At 54.3% G+C, this 25,418-nt stretch overlaps 1 protein-coding gene across 1 annotated transcript in view; it reads right to left on the reverse strand.

Moving 5' to 3' along the window:
- Positions 1 to 1,063: 1,063 nt before the first annotated feature.
- Positions 1,064 to 25,418, reverse strand: part of MLXIP (MLX interacting protein) — a 59,735-nt gene continuing 35,380 nt past the window's right edge. Inside the window, exons 2-17 of the mRNA XM_027044259.2 lie at positions 18,818 to 18,924; positions 18,016 to 18,101; positions 15,675 to 15,764; positions 15,238 to 15,279; positions 14,733 to 14,904; positions 13,926 to 14,015; positions 13,260 to 13,351; positions 11,665 to 12,316; positions 11,091 to 11,212; positions 10,817 to 10,970; positions 9,228 to 9,352; positions 8,691 to 8,792; positions 8,455 to 8,582; positions 8,089 to 8,212; positions 6,499 to 6,628; positions 1,064 to 5,852 (exon numbers count right to left, since the gene is read on the reverse strand). Of these exons, the coding sequence (XP_026900060.2) occupies positions 5,731 to 5,852; positions 6,499 to 6,628; positions 8,089 to 8,212; positions 8,455 to 8,582; positions 8,691 to 8,792; positions 9,228 to 9,352; positions 10,817 to 10,970; positions 11,091 to 11,212; positions 11,665 to 12,316; positions 13,260 to 13,351; positions 13,926 to 14,015; positions 14,733 to 14,904; positions 15,238 to 15,279; positions 15,675 to 15,764; positions 18,016 to 18,101; positions 18,818 to 18,924 (2,338 nt within the window). The 3' untranslated portion in view covers positions 1,064 to 5,730. The remainder of the gene's footprint in view (positions 5,853 to 6,498; positions 6,629 to 8,088; positions 8,213 to 8,454; positions 8,583 to 8,690; positions 8,793 to 9,227; positions 9,353 to 10,816; positions 10,971 to 11,090; positions 11,213 to 11,664; positions 12,317 to 13,259; positions 13,352 to 13,925; positions 14,016 to 14,732; positions 14,905 to 15,237; positions 15,280 to 15,674; positions 15,765 to 18,015; positions 18,102 to 18,817; positions 18,925 to 25,418) is intronic.

A 25,418-nucleotide genomic window follows, 5' to 3' on the forward strand; every position in this document is an offset into this window, starting at 1 on the left:
GGTTTGATCAGACAAGAGCCGGTGTATCAACCCACAGCATTTTAGTCAGAGATTCAGATCTGGGCCGTTTGGTGAGACAGGCTGGCAGCTCTGTACAGGAGCTAGGCCGCCCGCAAGAGGTAGCACGAGTTGGTTGGCTCACTGGGTCACCTTCCAGGCACAAGTGACTGCGGTGGGGGACGCAGGAAGATGGTATGGAAAAGAGAGAAGCTTCTAAATTAAACACAGATCATCAAAGTCTTCTCAGCACGGCAACGGGACATCTTTGCTGCTCAACTTCCCTGCGTTTTCCACCTATGGTTTTGGGTCAGCAGGGAGACCACAGCTCCCTGGGGCCATCACCATGACTCAGAAGACTTTCAGCCCTGGGGCCAGTGTTAGCCATTCTGATGATGACCTATACTTTTTTTTTAAATTTCTTTTTTTTAATGGTTGTTTATTTTTGAGAGAGAGAGAGAGATAGAGAGACAGAGCTCGAGAGGGGAAGGGCCAGAGAGAGAGGGAGACCCAGAATCGGAAGCAGGCTCCAGGCTCCTAGCTGTCCGCACAGAACCCGACGCAGGGCTCGAACTGCGAGGTCATGACCTGAGACAAAGTCGGACGCTTAACTGACTGAGCCACCCAGGCACCCCGACTATACTAAGTACAGTGCTCCACGGGTGACTGCACACCCTGACGTGGTTTTATGTGAACGTCACAACCACCCTGTTCAACAGCATGGGCCAGGTGCCATCTGCCCAGGTTCCCGATGGGGACATGGGCAGCTTGTACAAGCACCACTGAGCTCTGTCCACCTGGGAAAGGCCTGGAACACCAGGCCCTGGAGAGTTCATGGGAAGAATTGGTCATTTTGGGCTTCTGTCACAGGCCCTCCCAGCAGCCTCTCTTCAGGAACCCCTGCCCACCTCGGGCCTCTTTTCTCGCCGCCAAGGCCTCCACCGTAGGCTGCACCCATCCCTCAAGGTTAGAATGAGTGAGCCCGTCTTGACATCACTTTGTTCCCATCTCCCTGAATCATCTCTTCCACAGCCCAACAGAGTACCATTTAAGACCACATGTCACAGGCTTTTCAAAAAAATACAGCTTTTTATTGTCTCGGATGCAAATATAGTTTTAAAACTGCATTGTAGTGTTGAATACAGCTGGTGGAAACGTGCTTCTCAACAGCGGAGCATGAGGGGTGGTGTTCTGGATGGCACAGGCCTGAGGGAGCCTCTGATTAACAAGGCTCTTCTCCGGTTTTGTTTTTCAGACCACGAGAGGAAACTTCCTCCTAATGGAGCCCTGACACAATCACCAGAGCTCACAACAGAAAAAACGAGCCAGGTACACAATAAACTGAAACCTGGAAGAGAACATGGTGGCTCAGCCGTGGTGTTACAAAGTGAGTAGGTGAATCTGGTTTCCTTTTGAGGGCTGTCCGAGAAGGTTCGGGTACAGAGAGAGCAGGGCGTTGTAGGGGACGGGCTGTGTTCAAGCTCCCTTGGGAGAGACACAGCCTGGAGTCATGTCTCCTGAGCCAGAGCCCTTCAGACCCTTCAACTGTAGGACGTAAACTCTATGGAAAAATGTGTCAGTGTCTCCTAACCTTCCAGAACCTCAAGCTTTGCGAGTAGCACACCTCTGTTCAGAAACCCAGAAAAGAATTCTTCAAATGAGCGATGCCCAGGGTTGACTATGGCACCAAAAGTCTGACTGGGAGAGGGAGGTGAATTTTGCTACATACTTGGGAAGGAATTTCACAAAAATAAAATTCCATTAAGTAAATGCACGCAGGCAGGCTTGTGCAAGCACATGCACACGCACATGCGCGCGCGTGCACACACACACACACACACACACACACACACACACAGAGTCAAAGCCAACATTCAACATGAAAAGTTCCCTTTTCTTTTCTCAAAGGCTGATTTTCGCAAAAACCCCGACAAGGAAACAGAGCCCCCGTGTGATGAGCCAAGAAAGCCAAATCCTCGGAAGGAAAAGAAAATGGAGCAGCTGTGGATGTGCACGGTAGGTCCTAAGGCCTCTCCTTGATCCCACAGCCTCTCCGATCAGACGGGTTCAAGGCCAAGGAGACTACTACTGAACGGTACAAACGTGTTGAGCGTCCAAGCTCTTCCACCCTCTAGCCCTACCCTCCTCTCCCTTTGTCCGTGTTCAGACGTGGTGAAGATTCTCTTGAACGTACGAGGCACAGACCACGGCCCACGGCTGCCATGGTGCCCACATCAGGGCACCCAACTCCCTCGACGAGACCACGACTGCAGGAACACTTGGCACAGCTAAATCCCGGCGAGCGGTGGGCGGGTGTCACCACTGACAAAGTGTGTAATGGGAAGCAGGGTATCTCTAAGGAAAGGTAACTTCCCACCAGACAGAAAAGAGCGCGAGGGCCAGCTTGCACCCGGCGTGCGGGGCCGTGAGCAGCGGGGTAGAGACCGTTGAGGACAGCCCAGCCCCATGCAGATGCATGCTTCAGCTACACTGTGACAGCCTGTGAGCCTGGAAACCACAAACCCACTTCTCGTTCTTCTAGTTCTCGGGTCACTCACCACTGCACCCCCTCACCTGGGGTGAGACAAAGGGGGCTGGCACCACCGTGGGGTGCCACGCTCCCTCACAGTCTAGGTTTATCTTTCTATTGGCCAGAGCAGAAAAACCTTCAGGCCCAACCTCTAGCAAGGGGAAGGGGTCAGGTCACAAGGACAGGAAGCTGAGGAAGCCGGGTGCCCAAGGACACATGGGCGACCTCTTCTTGCAGAGGCTCCAGGAACAGGGCGGCGTTGGGGGTTCCTTCCTCCTGACAAGAGCCCGTGATGCCTGTTAGCATCTCATCAACACTAACGTCTGATGCTGGGACCACTGCTCCAGTGTGAGAAAAACGGCTGGATGGTGGCCAGGGTGCACGGGCTGAAGCATCCTGGGTGGGTGAAGGGTGACTGCTGGTGCAGAACCACCTGAGGCCAGAGACGGAGGGACAGCCCGCCAAGTCTCAGAAAGCCCCACGGCGGCACCTGCCCTGTCCCTGCATGTCCCATTCATTGTGACAGAGCACGCAGCAGTGTGAAGGGAACTGATGGCACAGAAAGATTTCACAGAAATGCTTTTCAGATTTATGTGCCAGATGGGATTTTTTTTCCCCCCTTTTCAGATTGTTTTTCTAATTCTCCAAAGTGTCAGCATTTTAATGTTTCTTTTCTGGGAGTAGAGACAGGAGCAGGGGTGAAAATGAGCGTAAACAAAGCACAGCCCCATGGTCAGCATCCACTGGAGGCTGCTGGAAGAGTGGTCTCACTGTCCCTGCATGCTGGCTGGGCCCCTCTGGCCATGTTCACTGAGCAAGATTCCAAAACAAGAAATGATTCCGGGACAAGAAACAATCGTGTCTGTGAGAAGAGATACAGCTTTGTGGCCCTACAGCCGTGGTAATTGTGAGCACCAAGAGAAATGGATTTAAGTAATTATCTCGAAACAAAAACATGCATCTAGTTAACAGTCTGCTAGGACACACACACACACACACACACACACACACACACACACACACCTCAAAGTCTCACGTGACCAACAGCCTTAAATATTCAACAAAACAGAAACATGAACATCAATTCAGCAAAAGGGAGAGGAGGAGAGGTAGGCCAAAGAAGCAGGAGGCCAATTTTATATCCCACGGAGTTAAAGAAAAAAAAAAAAAAAGACTCCCAGCACAGGGTGTGTGGAAGGCTGCTAATTCAGAAGATGTCTTGGTGGGCCAAGCACTGTGGCCATCCACACGGTTTACAAAGGCACAGGAACTGTGGAAGGGACTGAGCTCATGACCCTCCACGAGCCCTCATAGCTGGGGACATCATGTGGTTTTCCTTTTGACCGTAATGCGTTCTCACCGTGGTGGTCTTCTCCCTTTTGAAGGGAGACTTCACGTTTGTCCTGGGGTGAACGGCGAGTTCTCTTACCACCTCCCAGTGGATATTAAGGATTAGCCCAGCCTTGTGTGCTCACCCCTGAGGGAAGTGATCTGGAAGGCCTGTAAACACGTTTTTCCGCGGTAGGCTGAGGGATGCCGCCAGGCTGCTCTTCTGTGAAGCTGAAGCACAGACGAGGGAACAGGTGGCTGGTCGGTGACCCGCAGCAGCGACGGCGGCAGGGAGAGGACGCCCCCTCTGTTCTCCATCAGCTGAGGCTGAGGCAGGGCTGGCTGCCCCCGAGCGCCTTCGGCGGGCCTCCAGGAAGCAGTGGGAGCCTCCAAATGGACCCACCTTTCAGGAGGCAGCCCTCGGAGCCCCCACAAAGCTTGCCCCAGGATTTCCGGCCTGCCCAGCACCGCCCAGGCTCCATCTCTGGCCAGGAGGACAGAGGTTGAATGGGAAGTTCACTGACCCTCCGAACTTCACAGCAGAACGTTAGAAGCACATTCTTTCATCAAGAAGGTACCCTGGGCTGGGCTTCCTGAGTGTTAGAGTGAGCGCCCGCCCTTCCGTCTGTGGCTCCTCCGACAGGTACAGCAAGAGGACGGGCCTGGACGCCCCAGCTGCAGTTCCCATGTTTGGAAGCAGGCCGTGGCCCCCGATATCCCTCCACCTTGATCAAATATGAGTGTAGCTCTTCACTGCCTGATCTGGAGGTGCCCAGAGACAGCTCGAAGGCTGGCTGCCTCAGAGTTCTGCCTGTCAACACTCAATTTCTTCCTCCAAACACGAGACAGGACAGACTTTGGGTGTGGTGACATCTTTGGTCCGAGAACTGTTACGGTTTGGGGCTCCTGGCTGAACAATCCGGCCAAGATGACTGGACCGATGACGGCACCATGGAGTCTGGCCTTTCAGACGCTCCACCCTGGGGGCTGTATGCATCCACGGAACACTGCTGGCTCACCGGAGGCTATGGCTTGGAAGCAAGCGGAGAACGAGGGCCATGCAGTGAGGCGATGCCCGAGGAGGACCCACCCGAGTCCCTGCCACGGTTTCAAGTCAGCAACGTGTGGCCATCACAACACCAGGCAGAACGAAGTCACTCCCAGACCACAGTGCCGCCTGAGGGGGTTTCTAAGCCAGGGCGGCAGCTTTGCATTGCTCGTGCTTTCCTTCTTGTCCCGCGTGCATTCACACCCACCACTTGTGCACATGGGTTCTGAGGTTCCCTGGTGGCTCGTGCGGTGGGAGGCGGCCTACCGTGCGCAAGCCTGAGCAGCCGTCCAAACCTACTTACAAGGTCAGAGTCTGAGGGAGGGAGAGAGACGCCTTCCACCTGCCCCGTGGGCATGTCAGAGTGGCATAGGAGTCACTCGGAGCCGTCCGAGTACCCAGGGGTGACAGAAGCGAGTATCTCTAAGTCTGAGGACAGAACCGGAAAGGAACCCTTATGCCTCTTATAGCTCACAGGAGCAGGCCCTGCCCCTTCTGTCCCATCTACTCCCTGCACCGGCACCATGGGCCTGGCAGGCGGCCAGCAGGACAGGACTTTGTCTGGGTTGCCCGAGGGCAGGGGAGGTCACGACTGAGGTCGCTGAGTGAGAGTTCACAGCAAGGGGTTCCCAAAGATGGGCTATTGCTGTTGGCAGGACCCGAACCTGCTTCAGACCTGAGCACAGTGTTCTGAGCGGCCCGGTGGGCCAGTGGAGTTGGAGGGGGGCCCTGAGCTCCGCATCAGGAGAGGCATGGGGTGCAGCATCCTCTCCGCAGGCAGGGAAGAGCCTCGAGGCATCTTGCGCGGCCACGTGCCTGCTAGGCGCTAAGACTCCCCCGATCTCTTGCCAATTCTGGTGACAGCCTCTGCCGCCTGCTCCGGCAGCTGGGATGGGTCTGTCAGAATGGAGGTGGTGGTGCTCAGGTGCCGGAGGGTGTTCAGCACCGCTGGAAGAAAGGGGAAGGTTAGCCCAGGGACACAGGCACACACGGCAGCTCTGAGCCCGACGGATGGCACGCAAGGTGTTACACATACGACCCGTGTGGTAATTCTCATGCCCGCCAAAGCAGAGGCGCTGAGCTCACTGAGGGACGAATGCCAGCAAAGCCTCTCTGCCCCTAGGGTGACTCTCCGAATCATGCCTCCCACCCTGCAGACGGGCAGAGAATCCCAAGCCATTCCTGTATGTCCACCTGTTTTCACGTCACCCCTCTATAACCTCAACGTGTGGGCGTCGCCTTGTTAGTTACAAGAATTAAATCGGAAAACATCTGAAAGCACCCGAGACGGCCTGGTGAACGGCAGGTGCTCGGTAAACGCAAGCTGGACCTGAGCACGGTGACACCCAGGGATGGTAGGAAGCCAAGCAGAGGCGCCAGGGGCTCTGCCCCCGCCCTGCGGTTGGCACATTCCGGTTCGGGGCCTCCTACACAGCATCATCCCGCGCTCCCGGCCCTGCTGGAGCGGCTGCTCACGGTGGAGCCTGGCCTGGCTACAGCGCTGTCTGCAGCGAAGGCCCTCCTCTCTCCGAGACTGTCGTGCAGGGGCTGGCAAGCCCCGTGGCGCCTCGGCCCCCATGCAGCCCCTACTCACTTGGCCTGAGGACGGGCAGGGAGCAGTGCTGGTCCAGCCAGGACAGTGCCGTCCGCTGCAGTTCTTCCAGGCTGCTGGTGGACACTATCCCCTTGAAGGACTCAAACAGCGGCTTGATGATGATACTGAACTGCATTGCACGTGGGTTAAAGGAAACGTAAGCGAGGAGGAGGACCAGCAGACATGTAACCAAGAGTGGGGAGAATGAAGCCCAGCTACAGGCTTGCCCAGGATCAATTCCCCCGGGGCGGGCAAGTGACTGTACAGACAGTGGACGAGAGGCAGACATCTAGGTTAAGACGCACCCTTACATTCCCCTAAAATGTTCCCATCTAACTGTAACTGAGCAACAGGTTAATGACCACTGAGCAGGCCAGAGGCAGGGACTGAGAGGTTTGCTTGGTGTGGCACGGGGTCCTGGCACAACGACAGGAAAACCAACGGTCTTTATGTATACCGGCAAGAATAGGAGAGGCACGCCGCAGACCAAATGGTGGAAGCTGCCTGTCTAGAGATAGATGAGGCCTGTGTCTGGTGATAAACACACATGCTGGCTCTTAGTCACATTCTACGTAGGTCTCCCAAACCATCCTAGGCAATCAGCTTAGTGAAGGCAATGAGCTCCATTTTCTCCTTGGTCTGAGCCATGAGTGCCTGTGGTCCAAGCCTCAGCCCAATGAGGAACGTGCCATTTTCCTAAAGAGGTTCTGGCCCATCCCAGCTGTCACCCAGCTCCATCAGTGATGAGGGCAGAGGGAGGCTGGGCCAGCCAGGCAAAGCAAACAGAGCCGGTGTCTGTCACCTCTCCTCTCTTCAAAACCAGCCGTCAGAGTGCAAATAAAGCAGATAAAATCCTCTGCTCCCAAACAACTGTCTTCTCAGTGTGTCAGTAACAAGGTGGAGGCACGTGGCCAACCTCCCACGTGTGCAGACCGTCTGAGGCAGAGATGTGGCTGGAAGGGTACGGACAAGGCAGGAGCTGTCCCCCAGAGGGGCCCTGCTGACATCTGGAAGCTGAGTGTGGGCGCACCTTGGCCCCAGACAGACCCCAGCGCTCAGGTGCATGTGCCTCATGACAGCATCAGAGGCCACGTGGTCCAAACCCAGACAACAGCCTCGAGGGAGCTGGTTTCAAATCCTGACTGTGCCACTCGGTCGTTCGTGAGCCCTGGTTTCTCATCCATCACAGGGGCAGTACTCACCCTCCCTAAGTAAGTTACCCCAAGGACTGAGATGGCTGCCAGGAGTTGTCAGTTGAGACCCTAGCTCCTTCCTACAGGATTGCCTCTACAAGCGGCTTTAGCTCCTTGCAACCAAGTGTCTTTACTTCCCAGGCACCGAGAGAGCAAACTGGGCCTGTTCTGCCTCCCCAGGAAGCCGTGAGCCGGGACGGTCACCAACGACCGACTCCCTTCACGCCACAGCCCTGGTCAGGCCCCTCTCCTGAGGCGGAAGCCGGCACCGCCTGTTGGATGAGCCCAACGACAACCATTTATGTGGATTTTTTCTAAAATCGCTGGGGTGTCAGTGTCTGTTGTTTCAGCCTACCCACAGCTGGGGGGTGGGAGAAGCAAGAAAACCCAAAGATACAATCCAGAACTTCCAATTCTGTAGGGTCCGGCTTTTCACATACTCGTCAAACATGTCTCTCATGTGATCGAACTGGCGCCGGGTGACAGGGACTCCTGTGGCGGGGAGCAGCTGTTGGCAGGAGCTGCAACAGGCAGAATCAGAGGCAGCTCAGAGCGGCTGGCGGTGAAGCTGGACCCGGGGCACCGAACAGGCAGGGCCGGCCCACTGTCGGCCACGGCAGGCCTGAGGGGGGGCCTCGGAAGGAGGAGGATGACAAAAACCCAGAGTGCTGCAACAGAGAGGCGGCTACGGGTGACGGGGCCTCTGTGACACGCACACAGGAGCGCAAGGCACCAGCCCCGGGCCCCGCGTTCCCAGTCTCACATGATGGTGGTGTTGAGCTCCTCGATTTCCTCCCGCAGCCGCCGGGCTTCCTCCTGCATCTGGCTCCGCTCCTGCTGCAGCTTGGTGATGTACTCCACGGTCTTTTGCAGCGTGATGGCGTGGCTGGTCTGTGGGAGGGGCAGTGGGGTCAAAGCCGCAGCGGCCACGGTGACCCTGCCTGTCCACCCGGCACCGAGGCCAATGAAGCGGCTCCCCACCCACCCAATGCCACTCACCAGCTTGGAATTATTAGAGATCAAACTGTTAAGGGTGTCAAAGCCCATCTTGATGTTGAAGCGCCTTTTCTGCTCAGCTGAAATATGCTTCATCTGCCGGTTCTGTTGGGGAATCAAAGGGTCACTGTGATGCGGTGCTCTGTAAGGCCACCTCCCCTCCCTGCAGAATGGAGCACCTCGGCAGGGAACACGACTGCTGCTGGTCGGCACCTCCCAGTCACCCTCAGACCCCTCCTCCACGGACCCAGTTCCCAGCTGCGGCCTCCCGGCATATTACAGGGCTCAATGCTGATTCCGGGGCTCAGGCCTCACTGGTAGGTGGGGGAATGGGAAGAGGGGACCTGATCTCGAGGTTAAGGTAGCAAACGTCCAGGGTCCTGATGCTACACCCCAGCCTGGTGAGCACCAGCCAAGTGCGTGGTCCTCCTTTCCTCTGTGTCCCTAGTAAGGGACGCAGCTGCCCCAGTGGCCCCTTGATATTCTCCTTTCCTCCCCAACCCTCCAAGGAAATCAAGACCCGAGAGAGACCTGTGATACCTTTAGAGCAGCCACATTTTTGGGGTCTGCAGATTTCCCTGAGCAGTTGTTCTGGGGAGACTGGGGACTGGGGCTCTGCTCTGAAGCACATGGAGAGGCCTGCCCTGAGTTTGGGCAATCTCGACCTGAGAAGAACAGAGACTCCTCTTAGAACATGGCCGGCTACAGCAGCTGGAATGGTCCTCACCCATGAAAGGAACCCCTGCAAATCCCAAACCCTGGAAACCCATCCGGAACCTCCCACGGCGACCACAGAGCACAAACGGTAGAAATGCTTGCCAACACCTCAAGGAAGGTTCTGCTAGGTGTGGACAAGGCCTGAAGAAGGCTGGCTGGACATGGAGTGGGAACACGGTCTGAGCTTGACCAGCCACAGGTTTTGGGGGACACGGCGAGTTTTGAGGGGAGGTGTGACTGCTAACCCAACCTCCTAAAAAGCCACGTGGAGGCAATCTGGGGTTTCCGTGGCATCTATAAGGCTCTGGTTCTTACCCTGTGTGTCAAGTACCCAGGTACCTGTTTATTTTTGTTCTCTCAACGCTACATATACGTTCTCTTATACTTTCTTCAATCCTGCCTACTCCCACGCAAGCCATGTCCTGGTCACTGGCATCTCTCAGGAGTCCCTCTGAGCCCCTGGGGCTGCCCCACTCAGCGCACTCTTTTCCGTGGCACCGATCTCCCTGTGGTGCTCTCTCAGGCAGAACTCCCCCCGCGGCTCTGGTGCCCAGGGTCTGTGCCTCAGAGACACGAGGCCACTACCTGAGCCCTAACTTACATCACTGTAGGGGCCTGACTCATAGTTTTTGTCTTTGTCTTTCCGGACTGGAGGCCCTTGTTCCTCCAATCCTCCTTGGACAAGTCCCTGTACTGTCTGATCTCTGTAAGCAAAGATCTCTCCTCCTCGTGTCTTCCTGTTCAGAAAAGACAACCGTTTACACAGAGCTCCAGGAGCAGCCACGCCCTGCTTTTACTTAAGACAAGAAGGCATCTTTGGTCTCCCTCTCTGATGTGGCATCTGAAAGGAAGGAGCCTGGGTTCTGGTTCTACCCCCACCATGAGGGGCAGAGCCTCGGGCAGATCGTTTACCCCTGGCTTCTCAGCTCTTCACTGGGCAAAATCAGTTCTACCCTGACCATCTGGCCAATGGAAGGCCCACGCTGTGGAAATGGGTTCAGCAGATGGGAAGTTCTTGAAAACTAAGGGATGACTACGTTGATGTGTAGACAAGGCTGGGTGGTTTCTGTTTTCTGGAAACTGCGGACAAGGACTCTTCGGTCCCTTTTCTGGATCAGAACAGGCAGCTCAGAGCCAGGCCTTTCTAAAGGAGTTCAGGGACGGTGGTCCCCCGAGTGCATCAGTTGCCAACACTGCACACGCTTGCCGCCTTTCTGCTGCTGTGGATGATCTGGCACAATGCCGAGCACTTCCTAGCCTGGGCCGCTATCGGGCTTGTAAAATGTCACTGCACATCCTGTGAGTTCAGCCCCAAACCTAGGGAAGCCCACAGGCGGTCTCCCTGACCCAGGAGTGGGAGCTCTCAGTTGGCCCACGAAGTCCCAACTGCTCCGGCTGGAGCACACACTCACTGGAACCCGTGGCAGAGGCCTGCTCGCCCTTCACCAGGGACTCTTGCACCGTGCCTGGAGAGAAGAGCCGAGAGACAGGGGCTGGCTGGCTGCTCGTGGGATGGCCAAGGTCTGTCACCAGGATGCCACTGTGGAACTCCGTGACTCCAGGAGCCTGAGTGACACAGGAGAGAGAGGTCACCCCCAACTATAGTCATGCTGGGTGAGGACCACCCAAGAACAGGGCCACACTGTGGTTATACGGATGTTGAGGGTCTGTCCAGAGCCCTCTCACCCGGGCAATGGAGGCAGGCGTGAGGACCACATTGGACTGGGACACAGTAGGAGCCAACATCCCTTCTCTCTTCAGAGGGCCTGATGTCATAATCACTGCTTGAGGTTGTCCTGAAAAGGCAGCTGCCAGAACAAGAAGGTGAGGGTGGTGTCCCTGAGCCACGGGCAGCCTGGCTGGGCCCAGGCCCAGGCCCACTGCACAGTGCTCCCCAGGAGAAGCATAGCCCCCGTTGCTGCTCAGACATTGCTTTCCTCACCACAGGAAAGACAACACCACAAGGGTACCTGACCTTTGTTTTGTAACTTCTCCTTGAAGGGGACAGATTATAGACCTATAGACCTAGGACAGATTATAGATCACCCGGACCATGCTTTTTCAAACTGGGTTGAGACTAACTTTAAAAGAACAACAGAGGGTATACATAAGAGACTAGATCACACACATGCAGATCAGAACACTCCTTTCACGTCACTGTGTGTGTGCGTATGTGTGTGACAAGTTTGCAAGCCTCGGGGACAGGGAAATATTCCTCAGGAAGGGGAGACCAGACTCTGGCTTCCCTCCACTGACTTACCTGAGGCGATGCAAGCATTCTTCAATACCAAGGACACGGGCTCAGGTTTGGGAGCAGGCACTATTTTGGGGGGCTGCTTGGGCCTCCCCCCAGTCAAGGAGACCGGTTTGGGTTGCACAAAAGTTAAACAGGGTTGAGAAGGCCCAGCGGTTGGAGGCCGGGTGACTGGAGGCAGTGCCAGGCCACAGGGTGACACCGAGGGGGTGGGATGGTGGGTGGTGATGACAAGGCCCTGGCTCTGGCTGAAGGTGGTGGCAGATGCATCGTGGGTGAGGGTGGCGGAGGCCGTGTGCGTGATGACGGAGGGCGACTTGCTGGCTCCAGCAAACTTCGGCTGTAGGAAGGCGGGTGGAGCCAGGGGGCTCAAGGCAGTGGCCGGGGGTGGGGCTAACGGCAGAGCAGGGGAAGCAGGCGCCGGGGCAGGGCTGGGAGACAGCAAGGGCATGGTGAACACCGGGAGGAAAGGCTGGGGGACACTCAGAGGCTGTGCAGAGGGACCGAAGTCTGTAGGCTGGATAAAGGGGTCTCCAGGTTGGGGAGCTCGATCGCATCCCGGCCTATCCGTAGGGTCTAGGGTGGTGGCTGCAGGAGGCGAAATGAGGCCATCAGGGAGGTTCACGGTGGGGAGAGCAGGGGCTGGCAGGATGCTCTCCTGAGAAAGGAAGGACAAGTGCTGGATCACACAACTTGCCATCACTTCCCGGTACAACACACCACAAAGTCCAACAACGTGTGGTGGGCGCCTGAGCAGAACCGCCGGACAGAGGGACAAGGCGATGGTTCCCGTCCCCATGGCTGCTAACTGGGGGGAACGGAGCTGTGTCTCCCCAGGCATCCACAGGGGTCTTGTTTCCATTAGGGACTAAATGATAACACAGAGCTCAGACAAAGTGACTGTCTGCACACAGTTGGCTCTAGGCCTGGGAGTATCTTGTTTCTGAAGTCCAGCAGGGGTCCCCCCAAAGTCCCTGCCATCTTCTGTTACAGAGCAGAGGCAGCCTGGATCACAGCTGCTCATGGGGTTCCCCCAGGACAGTTTCACATATCAACTTCTAGAGGTCACCTCTTCCTAAAAGAGAAACGCTATAAGGAATCGATTGTCAGGATCTCAGTCTCTATAGAAGAACTTCTTCCCAGAGCCAGATGGAAGAAGATGGGGCCAGGTTTCTGGTGTCTAACTGGATACGGGTACCAGCCTGAGAGCCCCTGAGGGCAAAGAGCCATGCCTCATTCAGCTCTGCAGCCCCAACACCTGATAACCAACTACTGTTAATTGTTGAGTAAAAAGTAAGAGAAATACACAGAACTTGTTTTTATTAGCGATCCATGTTTTTCTTTGCTAAGCCTCTCTAGACTGGTCAGAACAGAGCTCACGGCACACAGGTTACGTGCAGCCTTAGGCAGGGGCGCCTGCTTACTGACAGTCTCTCTCCCTTCTTGGATATCTCTGCGTGCTTTCGAGGAGGGCCAGAATAACTTCTTTATGCGTTAGTTGTGTGTTCAGCCCTAGATCTGGCAAGCCCTAGTGTGTTGCTTATGACTGTGTGGTTACTTATTAGCCTGGCCCTCGGCCCCCCTGCCCCCACTCCCTCTACCTGAGCAGGTGGGCTGTTGGGATCTGGTGCAGGTGCTGAGACAGGAGCAGGCAGCACGGAACCAAAAATGGAGCGGCTGGAAGAGAAGAGGTCTGAAAGACAACAGCGGGGGCCTTTGAGCTCCGTGTGCCCGTCACATCCTTGAATTAAGATCCAAGCGAACAGGGCACTGAGCCCCATCTTACCCAGAGGAGGGCCATGGCATTCCCCCGAGGGCGTTCCCCCCTGAGGTAACTCTGCAGAAAGAGGCCCTCTGATTGGAACCGCTCATGCTGGCAACTAGTGTGGGCTCTGAAATACTCCCAGGCCTGGTGTTTCGTAGGCTCTTAGGAGCCCAGTTCTAACTGCAGGACACTGCTGGGAGGCGGCTGTGTTGCCAGCGCCCTCTGCTGCCTAGAGGGAGAACTGCTTACGGTTCTGGGCAAACCTGAGGATCTGAGACCGCAGGAATGAGAATGGCGATTCCCTTGAGAGAGAACCGTGTGGCAGAAAAGCTTCCCAGACCTTGCAACTACTACCAAAAAAAAGGTAGTTCTGGAAAAATTCCAAATCTTCCCCTCTGCCCATTCTAACAGTCCCCTCCACGAAGGGGAAGCACCAGTGTGCTCTGTCCTGGGCAAAAGGAGATCCTGGCAGCCATGCTCTCTGCCTGCCCCGAGTCCTCACCCTGGAAAGGTTCAAATGTGTCCATGAAGTCCAGGTTGGGCTGCAGGGGGATGAGCCCCGGCTGGATCATGTCGGCATTCCCCAGATGTGCTGCAAGAATCAGAAAGGAGACAGAGGCATCATTCTGCCTTCTCAGGCAATGTTGCAGGAACACATAAAAGGCCTGGAACGGGTCCTCCTGGCCCTGTTCACACTCCAGATTCTTCCAAGGGAGATGGCTGGAATTTCTACCTTCTTGTGAGTTCATGGCTATTCTCCCCCTTCAGAAGGCAGGAAAGAAAGTGAGTTTTTACAAGAAAAGTGAAGTGAGTATCCCAACAAGAGCAAGAACAGCTATGCAGAGATCCCTGGTTCTAACTGCTGGTCTGTGGGCTCTTCCCTGAAGGGTAACTGGATGCCTGAATGCTGCCAGGTAAAAGGTCATGCCCAGGAATACCTGATTTTCTTCACAGTGAGTCAGAGGCCCTGTCACTCGGCCTAGGCACAGATCCTCTCTCAGGGGACAGTATCAGAAATGGCAAACTGATTCAGACCAAATCCCCACCGTCTTCTCACAGTGGCACCACAGGCGTGACAGCTGCCCAGGAAGGCCCATTTGCAGTCCCCACGCTCTCAGTGCACGTGACCCTCAGATGCCAGTGACACTGGCCAATCTTTCTGGCAGCCTGCCCTAAATAAATGGTGCCCAGCAGCTAAGAGATGGCCTTGAGGCAAATCCTGCCCTGGGGGCCCCAGGGGAGGCGGGCGGGGCTGGCAGAGAAGGACACCAGCTGCGTGTTGGAAGCCAAGGATCCAGAGGTGGGTTACCTATTTCCCGGGGGTTGGGCCAGGCCACCGGCTGGTGAGAGGAAAGTGTGGAGAAGAGGGTGTCGCTGAATTCTGACATGAGCATGTCTGTGTCCAGCAGTGGGTCCTCCTCCATGGGCACCGGGGTCTTCCATCCGTCCCCACGTTTGTGCCAATAAAGCATGTCATCATCCTACCGCCAACAGAACGGGAAGGACAAGTCCCAGGGGACTGGTGAACTCAGAACTCCCAATCCCATCACGCAGGGAGGCGCTACCCTAGTTTATGGAGCGGCAAGGGCTGCTCTAAGAGATGAGGCGGTGGGTGAGCAGAGAGAACTGGCCTGTTTCCTTAGCCTGCATGTCCTCTGAGTGAGAAGGGGGGTGGCCCCCTTGGAGCCGTGGGGACAGCCTGTGTCCCTACCACCTTCGGCTGCGGGCTTCACCGTGGGGCCGCCCACATCATTGCCGCTTCCCGTCAGAGGAGGGTTCCTCTGCGGGTCCTCCCAGCCCCACCGTGCACTCACCCGGGCCAGGCTGGAGAGGTCCTCATCCTTGTGCTGCTGCAGCTGCGGAGAAAAGAGGAGAAAAGAGCTTCACTCAGGGGCCTGGGAGGGGATGAGGCCCTCGGCCTCTCCTCCCAGAACCATCCGGGCCTCTTCTCCCTGGGAGGCCTGTGAGGGGTCTTGCTCTCTGCCGTCGCCAGGCCCACGCTGGGCAGAGATGAGATTCCCAACCAGCGTCTGTGGAATAAACAGCCCCGGTTCGCAGCGGGAGAAACTGAGAGCACAGGTAACACGACCGAAGCAGGTCCACCGCTCGGGCTGGGCTAGAACACTGGCTGCCACGGGAGCAGCAATGGAGCCACGACCTCGGGGGCCAGCGTCTGGATACAGGCCTTCGGTCCTTCCCTCCTCTACGGGGGCTTCCTGCACATGCTCTTCTCGGAGCCCAAGCCGGGTACCCTTTTCTTGAAGTAGGTTCTCCACTTGTGATATTCCCGGATCACGATCTCAATGCGGCTCTTCCAGTACTTCCCTTCTGTGGTGATGGCCTGTGAAGAGAGGCAGGTCACGGTCAAAAGAGGGGCATCCAGGCTGACCGGCAGAACTCAGCCTGAAGACACAGATGTGTCTGACACCGGAAGTCAGCCCCGGGCAGCACGGCTCAGAGGGCCCTGCCACGCGCCTACAACCTCATTCGCCGACGTGTCCCGCCTCTCCGGTGCTACGACCAGCCTCTACCTAAGGACGTGCTTTTATTTCACGACCTCAGATGACCAAGGGCAGCTTCGGCAGCATGGTTCCTAAGGGTCCGGATTGGAGCATGGGTCAGAGAGAGAGCTTGGGCAGGGGAGAGGGAGAGAGATTGGGGGGGGGAGGCGGAGAGGGGGAGGCAGAGGGGGAGGGGGAGGGGGAGGGAGAGGGAGAGGGAGAGGGAGAGGGAGAGGGAGAGGGAGAGGGAGAGGGAGAGGGAGAGGGCCCTCCGCCCTGGTGCCGGAAGAGTCCTACAGAGAGAGCCAGGGTTAGCAGTGAATGCCTGATCCAGGAGACCCTGCCACATTTTCGAAGGGTGAAAACAAACGGCCAATCACAGAAGTTTTAGGTGGAAAGTATTCAACCTTCCCATCATGCACGTGAGCCCCTTCCAAGATATCCCTGAAGCGCTCTGGCAACAAAGAAATCATGACTGCCTCAGAGAGCCGGCCTCACTTTCAGATTGCTTTTTGGTTACGGCTGGAGTATATTAAAGCGAGTCCCAGGTATTGTTAAGACCCATTTAATTTCACCCAAAAATACTTCACTGTGGGTCTGACAGTGAAGAATCTTCACAGTGGATAATACAGTATTATCACCAAACCCAACAAAATGATATTCCTTAATATTGTCTAATATCAGACACACCCCACAGCTCAAAAGGGTCTTTCATTGGGTTACTTTCTAATTTTTCCCATTCCATCCAAACAGTGAGATGTGCTTGGATAGCACTGAAACAATGCAGAAGGGTGTAAAGGGTACCTGCCTCACTGTAATCCTCCTTCCCAGAAGTACCCACCAATAAAGGATTTCTGTATATCCTTCTAGACTTTTCCTACACACCCACAATCACATAGATACACTTTATTCTTTTTTATTAAAAAAAATTAAAGTTTATTTTTGAGAGAGTGCACGCGCGTGCCCACGAGCATGGGTGGGGTAGAGAGAGTGAGGGAGGCATAGAATCCGAAGCAGGCTCCAGGCTCTGAGCTGTCAGCACAGAGCCCAACACGGGCTCAAACCCATAAAGTGTGAGATCATGACCTGAGCCAAAGTCAGACACTTAATTGAGCCACCCAGGTACCTCTAGATACACACTTTAAAAAATTAACATAAAGTTAATAAAATACAGTTGTGCAACTTTTTTTTTCATTTACTATTTCTTCAGTATCTTCCTATCTCAGCATATAAAGATCTGGAAGTCATTTTTTTTAAGGATTTTATTTTTTGAGAGAGAAAGCACGCATGCACGCATAAAAGCTGGGGAGAGGGGTAGAGGGGGGAAAGGGGGAAGGGGGGAAGGGAGGGAGAGAGAGGGAGAGAGAGGGAGAGAGAGGGAGAGAGAGGGAGAGAGAGGGAGAGAGAGAGAGAAATCCCAAGCAGGCTCTACATTCAGTGTGGAGCCTGATATGGGGCTCAATCCCATGACCCTGAGATCACGACCTGAACTGAAATCAAGAGTCAGACACTTGGGGTGCCTGGGTGGCTCAGTGGGTTAATGTCCGACTTTGGCTCAGGTCATGATCTCACAGTTTGTGGATTCAAGCCCCGCGCTGGGCTCTGTGCTGACAGCTCGGAGCCTGGAGCCTGCTTCAGATTCTGTGTCTCCCTCTCTCTGACCCTCTCCCGCTTGACTCTCTTTCTCAAAAATAAACATCAACATTTTTTTTTTAATAAAAAAAGAAGAGACGCTCAACCGACTGAGCCACCCAGGCGTCCCTTGAGATCATTCTTTGTTGAAGATAATCTGTCTTGTAAGGAGACCAAATCCCTCCCTGCTGACGTCCAGAGAAATGCCAACATTGAGGGTAAGTCCCAGGGAGAGAACACCCCTTAGTCCTCAGGTCAGCCCAGCCAGAGAAGAGGGGAGTCCTGTGGGCTGTCACATCCTCGTCCTTGCGAGGACACCACGGCGGCCAGGGCAGCAAGGCTAGACCTTTTCCCTGAACCCCTGCTGCGGAATCACCCCCTATTCCCAGCCCTGGGAGAGCTGCTTCCTCCTGATGAGGGAGGATCCTTTCCAGCTACTAATGGTCCAGGGCCAAGTACCTCCGGCCTGCGATGCTCATCCACTTCAACAGAGCCATCTAGTGGAGTGACGAAGTGGCACACGGGATTCTTGCGCTTCTCCAAATCTGGGCAGAGAAACGAGGACACATCATTGCTACGACCAAGACCCCTGAAGGAACCCCTGCCCACTCTGTCCACATGCCCCTCAAGGTGCGGCCCTCCTTCCCTCGAAGATGAGATTTCAGAGAATAAAGGAAAAGAATCTGTAACTCATAGGTAAGGTAGGCAGTCTGGCTTATCAAGAGAAATGCCAGCCTAACCCAAGCATGCCCCCAGCACGCGGATCTCCTACAGAGGCCACAGGATCTACCTGCACGAAAGCCAGCTAGAAACAGAACGAGGCCTGGGTCTGCATCTTCTTTGAAAATAGGAACTGTTCTCTGACTCTTTGAATGTCACTCTCTGCTACACCCTCCTTGACTCCCCTGAAAAGAACTAACCCCTCCTTCCTCCTCTGCCTTTACAACACTGGGCCCAAGCGCCTAACCTAACAGTGGGCACGTGATGCTGTGAGCAACTGGCTAACACGTCTGTCTCCTGCAGATTAAAGGCAACTACATGACCACATGACTGGCCCCCCGTGCCTGATGGCCGAGAAGTATCCAGTTCATTAGGATCCGGCTTGGTTTTCCTATTGCTGCAGACTGCCCAAGAGAGGCTTCCTTTTGAGGCACAATGTCTGGAAAGTGGGCTCTGGGGACCCGAGGTGCACAGGCTTCCAGGTGCTAGAACCTTGGGGCCCCCGCAGTCCCCTTCTGCCGGAAGGCCAAGTAGCACTCACACTGCATGTACCACGCCCGCCAGATGGCATTATTGAGCCGTATCTTGTCTCTCCACTGGAGCTTCAGGCCCTTGAAATTCTTCCACTTTGGAGACACCAACTTCCCACTGAAAGGCAAGACCAAGAAGGGAAACTTAGTGGTTCCTCTGAAAATGAAACAAAATCACAAAGTGCCACCCGATCACTCCAGACCTAGAGTAATCTATCACAAGCCACAGGCTAGGCTTGAGAGAATACACACGTCACTCCGGGATTTCTTCAAAGGGATCAGCAGCAGGGAAGGGGGAGGTGTGCGTGGCGGCAATGGTGTCCGCGGCTCGCAGGGGAGGCAGGGCTGGCTGTGGCTGCGAAGTTTGCAGTGGGAGGATGGGTATGTGGTCACTGCCCTAGGCTGCTGGCTTTCACAGGTCTTTTAAATTTTTCATAATAAAAAATTAAGAATCTTTTGATTTTTCAATATAGCAAACCATCACGTTGTGCATCTTCTGAAACTTGTGCAATGTTGTATGTTGATTACAACCCAATAAGGCTGGGGCGAAAAAAGAAAGAAGGAAATCTGCTGGTGACTGAATGAAAGCCAAGCTCCTTTAACCTGGTCCGTCTCCTTTGCCACCAGTCCCCAGGAGGCACTTACAATACAGGCACACAAGTGTCCCACTGGCCTTAGAGCCTGTGGGGCCCTCTCCTGCCTCCAGGCCTGTGCGCACACGGTCTTCACTCTTCATGGAGCTCCTTCTGCCACCTGCTCGTCCTTTAACACGCTGCTGCAATGCCATCTGGCCTCCCCCAGGCTGCTGCTGACCCCTTCAGGGCTCCCTGAGCACCATTCAGACTCAAAGGCAGCACCAAGCTACCCTCCACAAAGCAATGTCTACACCCACACCTCCACGCAGCCCGTGAGATGTCATCACCCTGAGCACCCAGCGGAGAACCTGGCATACAGCAGGGGCTCAGGTAATAACTGTTCACCGGATGAGTTCAAGAGCCCCACACACCAAGCTAACAGCAGGCGAGGCGCACCACCTGGCACAGCCTTCTCGGAGAGTTGAGTTTTCCAAGTGCTAAGACAGAAGCCACCTCTGGGTGGCTGACACAGGGTTTCCCTTCTTCAGAGGGCATGAGGCGTGCAAGGCGCCATCTTCGGTCCACATCCAAGGGCGATCAGGGCGTTCTACCTGTGAGCCACAGCCCTGCCTCTTCTGCTGACCCAACTCAGAAAGACCTTGTGAGGAAGAACAACAGTTATCTCCAGAGACGGCACCCAAACAGGAAGACTTACCGGAACCCGAGAACCTGGCTTATAAAGCAAAGCCCCTGGCTATGCGCCTGGCAAAGACCTCAAGCCTCCCCCACTCACCCCAGGGAGCCAGGCTTCAGATCACACAGGCCAGAAGGCTACGATCCGCAGAGAGAAAACATCACAGGACGCCCTCGTAAGAATCGGAGGGACGGACAGCAGCAGCCTCAGCTCAAAGGGTTAGAGGCTTCAAACCTGTCCCACACCCTCCTTGCTGCCTGTCCCCAGTCCAAAGGCACTCCTAACCCAGCTCCGAGTGGTCCACTTGCACTGAGGGCCAGTGGCCAGGGCTGGAGCCTTGGCTGCATCACACGTGCACCGGGCAGCTTTTGCAGTTGGGTAACCTGTCTGACAGCTGGATAGTAATAACTCAGGATGACACCATCTCCTCCAGAGTATGTGCATAAGGATTAAGTGACGGTGCGTATGTATGTACACATATACACTTAGACACATATAACTGGTAAGCCTAAAGCAAAATATGTTATTAATAGCCATCTCCAAGTTACTTCTGAAAAGCCGGAGTCTTAACACCCCCTGACTTGAAAAGTTCTTTCTTTCGTGTTTGCCACCACTGTCACGTGGCTCTTCCTTCCCCACAGGAGGAAAAAAGTGACACCCGTGGGCCCACCCTCAATACCAGTGAACAAAGACCTGGGCAGAGGTCAGCCCTGTCCAAGCGCTTTGAAGGCAGGAACTGGGTCTCATTCCCTCATTAGAGAAGGGCGAGCGCTACGAGCAGAGGAAAGGGGCAGATGGGGAAATGAGGCCCTGCCCCTGGGGAGCATACAAGGTGCTGAGGGTCACAAAGAAGGACAGAGGGCTGGGGTAGCACACAGCCTTATAACCAACCCAGTCAGAGCAGTCAGAAGAGGCTTTCTGAAGGCGGTGACATCTCAGCCAAGGCCTGGAGGCTCAGGAAACTTGGGCTAAACCACAAGGTGGCGAGTGGCCCCTGCCTGTGACAGCCTTGACGTGAGCCAGAACATGCCTGGTCGGGAGCTCCAGGACGAGGCGGAGCGCAGGGGGAGGCGTGCAGGGTGCTTTAAACCGGGCTGGGGAGCAGAGTAGATTAGGTCCCTCCGCTTGGCAAACCAACCCTCCCTCCCTCCCCTCCTCTGCAAGATCTTTCAGCAACTTAGTATCTAGCCAGGCAGGTGGTTCCAGGGGGAAAAAAACAATTAGAAAACTCCCTCTTTTTTTTTTATTTCCTTAAGGGGAAAAAAACCCACTTTTTCTACAACTGACAGCTTCCTCTTACCGAAGCCCAGGATTCAAAGGCCACCTGCACAGAGGGCTGCTGAGGACAGAAGCCCAGAAGGGTTACAATGCAAACGAGGAAGGACCCCGGAGAAGAGAACAACCTCTGGTGTCCTGCCGTGTCTGTTAAGAACTAACCACTGGGTGGGGCGCCTGGGTGGCTGCATCCATGCTTAAGCATCCGACTCAATTCTGATCTCGCCTCGCGTCCTGATCTCACGGTTAGTGAGTTCCAGCCCCCCGACAGGCTCTGTGCTGACAGCTCAGGGCCCAGAGCCTGCTTCGGATTCTGTGTCTCCCTCTCTCTCTGCCCCTCCCCACTGCGCATGCACGCTCTCTCTCAAAAACAAATAAGCATTAAAAATGTTTTTAAAAAACTAAAGAAAATACCCATGACTCACGGGCGCCTGGGTGTCTCAGTCGGTTGAGCGTCCGATCTCGTGGTTCATGAGTTTGAGCCCATGAGAGTGTCTCCCTCTCTCTCTGCCCCTCCCCCACCGCACACATGTGCGCGGTGCGTGCTCTCTCTCTTGCTCCCAAAAATAAATAAACATTAAAAAAAAAGAAGAAGAAAACAGAAAATGACTGACATGTGCATAAGACCATCTTCTCAAAGAGGCCAGATCATGCTGACAGCTTCAATCACTTAAAATGAATAGGTATGATGATACAGAGAGAGCTCAAACCCTACAGGCTAGACACCAAATCTGACGGGGGCAGTCTGGGGTTCTCTTCTTCCTCCTCGCTTGCTGAAATGCTTCACTTTTCCTTGACGTTTATGTCAAATTTGGCCAAACTTCAGCACAAATATATAGGAGGTCAGAATATACAACTGGTATCACAGCATCCCAGATTTCTGTAATATCTCAACAGTCAACAGGTGGTGCTCAACCAACACAAAGAAGTGAGTCCAAAACCAAAACTTAAACCACCGCCAGACGTAGAGACAGTGAAAGAGCTGCAAGGATGGTTTTCACGGTGACTGACTGCTCCTTGCCCACACAAATTTCAAGACAAGATCTTACGAAGGAACACGCACGCTTCTATGCATCAAGGTACTACAGAGAAAAAAGGATTCCATAGACACGTTTTTAGGAAAATATGGGCATAATTTCTGTAAATCTCCTCACTGCCTTTGGTGCTCTGAGGTCCCTGCCAATCTTCAAGGGGAGAAGAGGAGACATTCCTTATGTAGACATCCACAGACCAAACCTGGGACTCTTTCCATGGGGGGTACCCAAAGTCTCATTTCCTGGGGGACATACAAGGAAAGGCTGCTCTAAACACTTGTAAACGGGAACCTGCAGCTCCCTGGAGAGCTCCCTACAACAGTAGCCCCCAAAGCATCTGTAGTCGGGCTTCTGGTCCCCCCAACCCTGCCCCAGCTTAACTCCTCTTCCAGACATGGCTGATGGGGGTACTTCTCGGTCTAACTCAGGATTATGCCACATTCCTCCCTTTAAAGTGTAACCAGAAACACATTACAAAGATTTCTGAGACCATAGCTTCTATGTTTACCAAAGCCCTCTTCTGGCCTAACCTCCCCAAACTGCCCTCCTACATGCCCCGTGGGCCTCCCTGTTGGAACAGTGACCCCAGATTCTCCCCAAACTAAGAGAAGGCCAAGGTCTACAGCTGACTCATTCCAGCACAGTGCCTGGTACATGGGAGGCGCTTGTAAACATGGAGCCGCTAAATGAGTACTAACCCTTTCTTTCCATAATGAAAAATCTTCATATGGCCCTGCCGCGGGCCACTCTCCTAGAAGACAGGTTCACGACCCGGAACAGGAAATTCAGAGTACAACAAAGGTCTCCCTCAAAACTGCTGTTGGATGGACTAGCAAACTCTGAATTCTTCAGCGGGCTGGTAAGAGACCACTTTGGAATGGAAGCTTTGCACAAATAGGAGTTGAAATAAAGAACAGGGGTGGACGGGACCAGGAGGGGATTTTTGGATTCTGTCCATCCCAGGTAGGATTAACTTCTAACGCCCAGTTGGACCATTCTCTCCAAAAGAAAGCAGGCAGAGGGCTCCAGGGCCTGTCACTACAGGCCCCAGAAGAGGAGTGGGGCCCATGCGTTTGTTCACTGAACCATACTTGCTTGTTGCGGGGCCAGCACTTCTTTGCCATTCCTAGAAATGCTTCCTGGATGCTCACTAGCAAAACGGCACTAGGCCTGCCTCCCCCTCACTCCCACCCGGCTATGTGACGTGTGTGTGTCGGCAGTGAGTGCAGTGAGCGCAGTGAGCGGAGAACGAGGAACTGGAGTGGGTGGTCCAGGCCCCTCCCCTCCTCTCCTCTTGGGAGCAAGCTGCCATTCATCCTGCTCTGCTCCTACAGAGCCCAGGGCGGGGCTGGGGCCTGTCCTAGGCCCAGGACCACCTGGAAAGGCAGTCTGGGGCTCACTTGTAAGCCATACACTCAGCTTGATCAACAATAAAAGTAATATTCTGGCTGCTATCTACTGACTTTTTTATTGCGGTAAAGCACATTTAGCATAAAATTGACCATTTTAACCATTTGATTACAGCGTACAATTCAGTAGTTTCGGAACGGTTTTCATCGCCCCAAAAGGAAACCCTGTACCCGTGGAGCAGTCACTCCCCATGTCCTCCTCCCCTTGCCCTGGCAACCACTCATCTACTTTCTGCGGCCATTTGTGTGTGGCTTCCTTCCCTAAGCACCCTGGTTTCAAGAGTCATCCGCGTTGTACCACGTGCTAGTGTTTCATTCTTTTCCACGGCCGAATCCTACTCTGCTGGATGGACAGACTCCCTTTGTTTGCTGTTTCACCTTTCGGCTGTCGTGACTAGTGCTGCTGTGGACCAACTGCTTTACTTCCCAAACAGTTCAGCACTCTGGCAGGGGAGAGGGGTCTGATCGTTCAGCTGGCGCTGTGGACACAACGATGGGCAAAAACAACGTGAACTTTGCCGGGGGGCAAGCGGACAACTGTCTATTGACACTTTCAATGCACACCACTTTGGCCCCCAAGTCCACTGTCAGGAATGGATTCTGCAGACTCAAGTGCACATGTGTACAAGGACACACACGGAAAGACATCAAACAGCAGTGCTGATGTGGCAGAAAAAGGCTGGAAACGACCTACACATTCATCAAAGGGAACTGCTTTAGCGACCGCTATATGCACACAGAGGGACACTATGGGGCACTTAAAAAAAAACCCCACATTTTATGCGCTGATAGACAGGCAAGGTCTACAAGCTGTATTAAGTGAGAAGAAAACTAAGGTGCAAGATGGACAGCGTGGCGACCATGTGTATTTATAACAGAAAGATATGTGCACAAGACACACGGGATGCGGGAGGGGGGAGAGGAGACAGACTGTCAATCTCAGAAAGACACACAAGAAACAGGTAACAGTGAAACAGTGATTTCCCTTTAGAGAGCTCAACTGGAGAATTAACGGGTTCAGTTGGCAACCTCGTTTTCACTGTTTACTAGTTTATACTGCTTAAATACAAGAATATATATATATTTATTATTACTTTTTTTTTTTTCAAAATAAATAAGGCAAAGAGACCAGGTACAGTGAAAGACTTATAGGGTTTCTAGTTAATCAGGGGAGGCAATTAATCACATGAGCAGATAGAAGATTTGGTGCAAGTCAATTTTGTGAACTAGACTCAAGTATGAGGATAATGCTCATTAAGTGGTTTCTTTAATGAGTGAGTAGATGTGCAATGCTCAGACTGGTCTCTCTTCCAGGACTCTGACTCTTTTTCTTCAAAAGAGCGGTCTCTATTGGCTTTCCTAGGATCTGGGCCTGGTTCCACAGGCTGCCAGGAGCCAAAACTAACAGGCTCCCGACAGACAAAGGTTCATTGAGGAGCCAAGGCGTGGGGAGCAGGCACAGCGACAGGCACCGCAGGAGGAGGGCATTGTGTCTAACGGACTCGCCCAACTGCAGGCCTCCGCCCTGGGCCTCCGGGCCAAGCAGAGCCTCCTCCCAGAGGCAGCTCAGTGAGGCTGCCAGGCCCTGCTCTCACGCCTAAACATGGGTCCTCTCTCCTACACCA

The sequence above is a fragment of the Acinonyx jubatus genome, chromosome D3 (assembly GCF_027475565.1).
Source record: "Acinonyx jubatus isolate Ajub_Pintada_27869175 chromosome D3, VMU_Ajub_asm_v1.0, whole genome shotgun sequence".
NCBI classification, from domain to species: Eukaryota; Metazoa; Chordata; class Mammalia; order Carnivora; family Felidae; genus Acinonyx; species Acinonyx jubatus.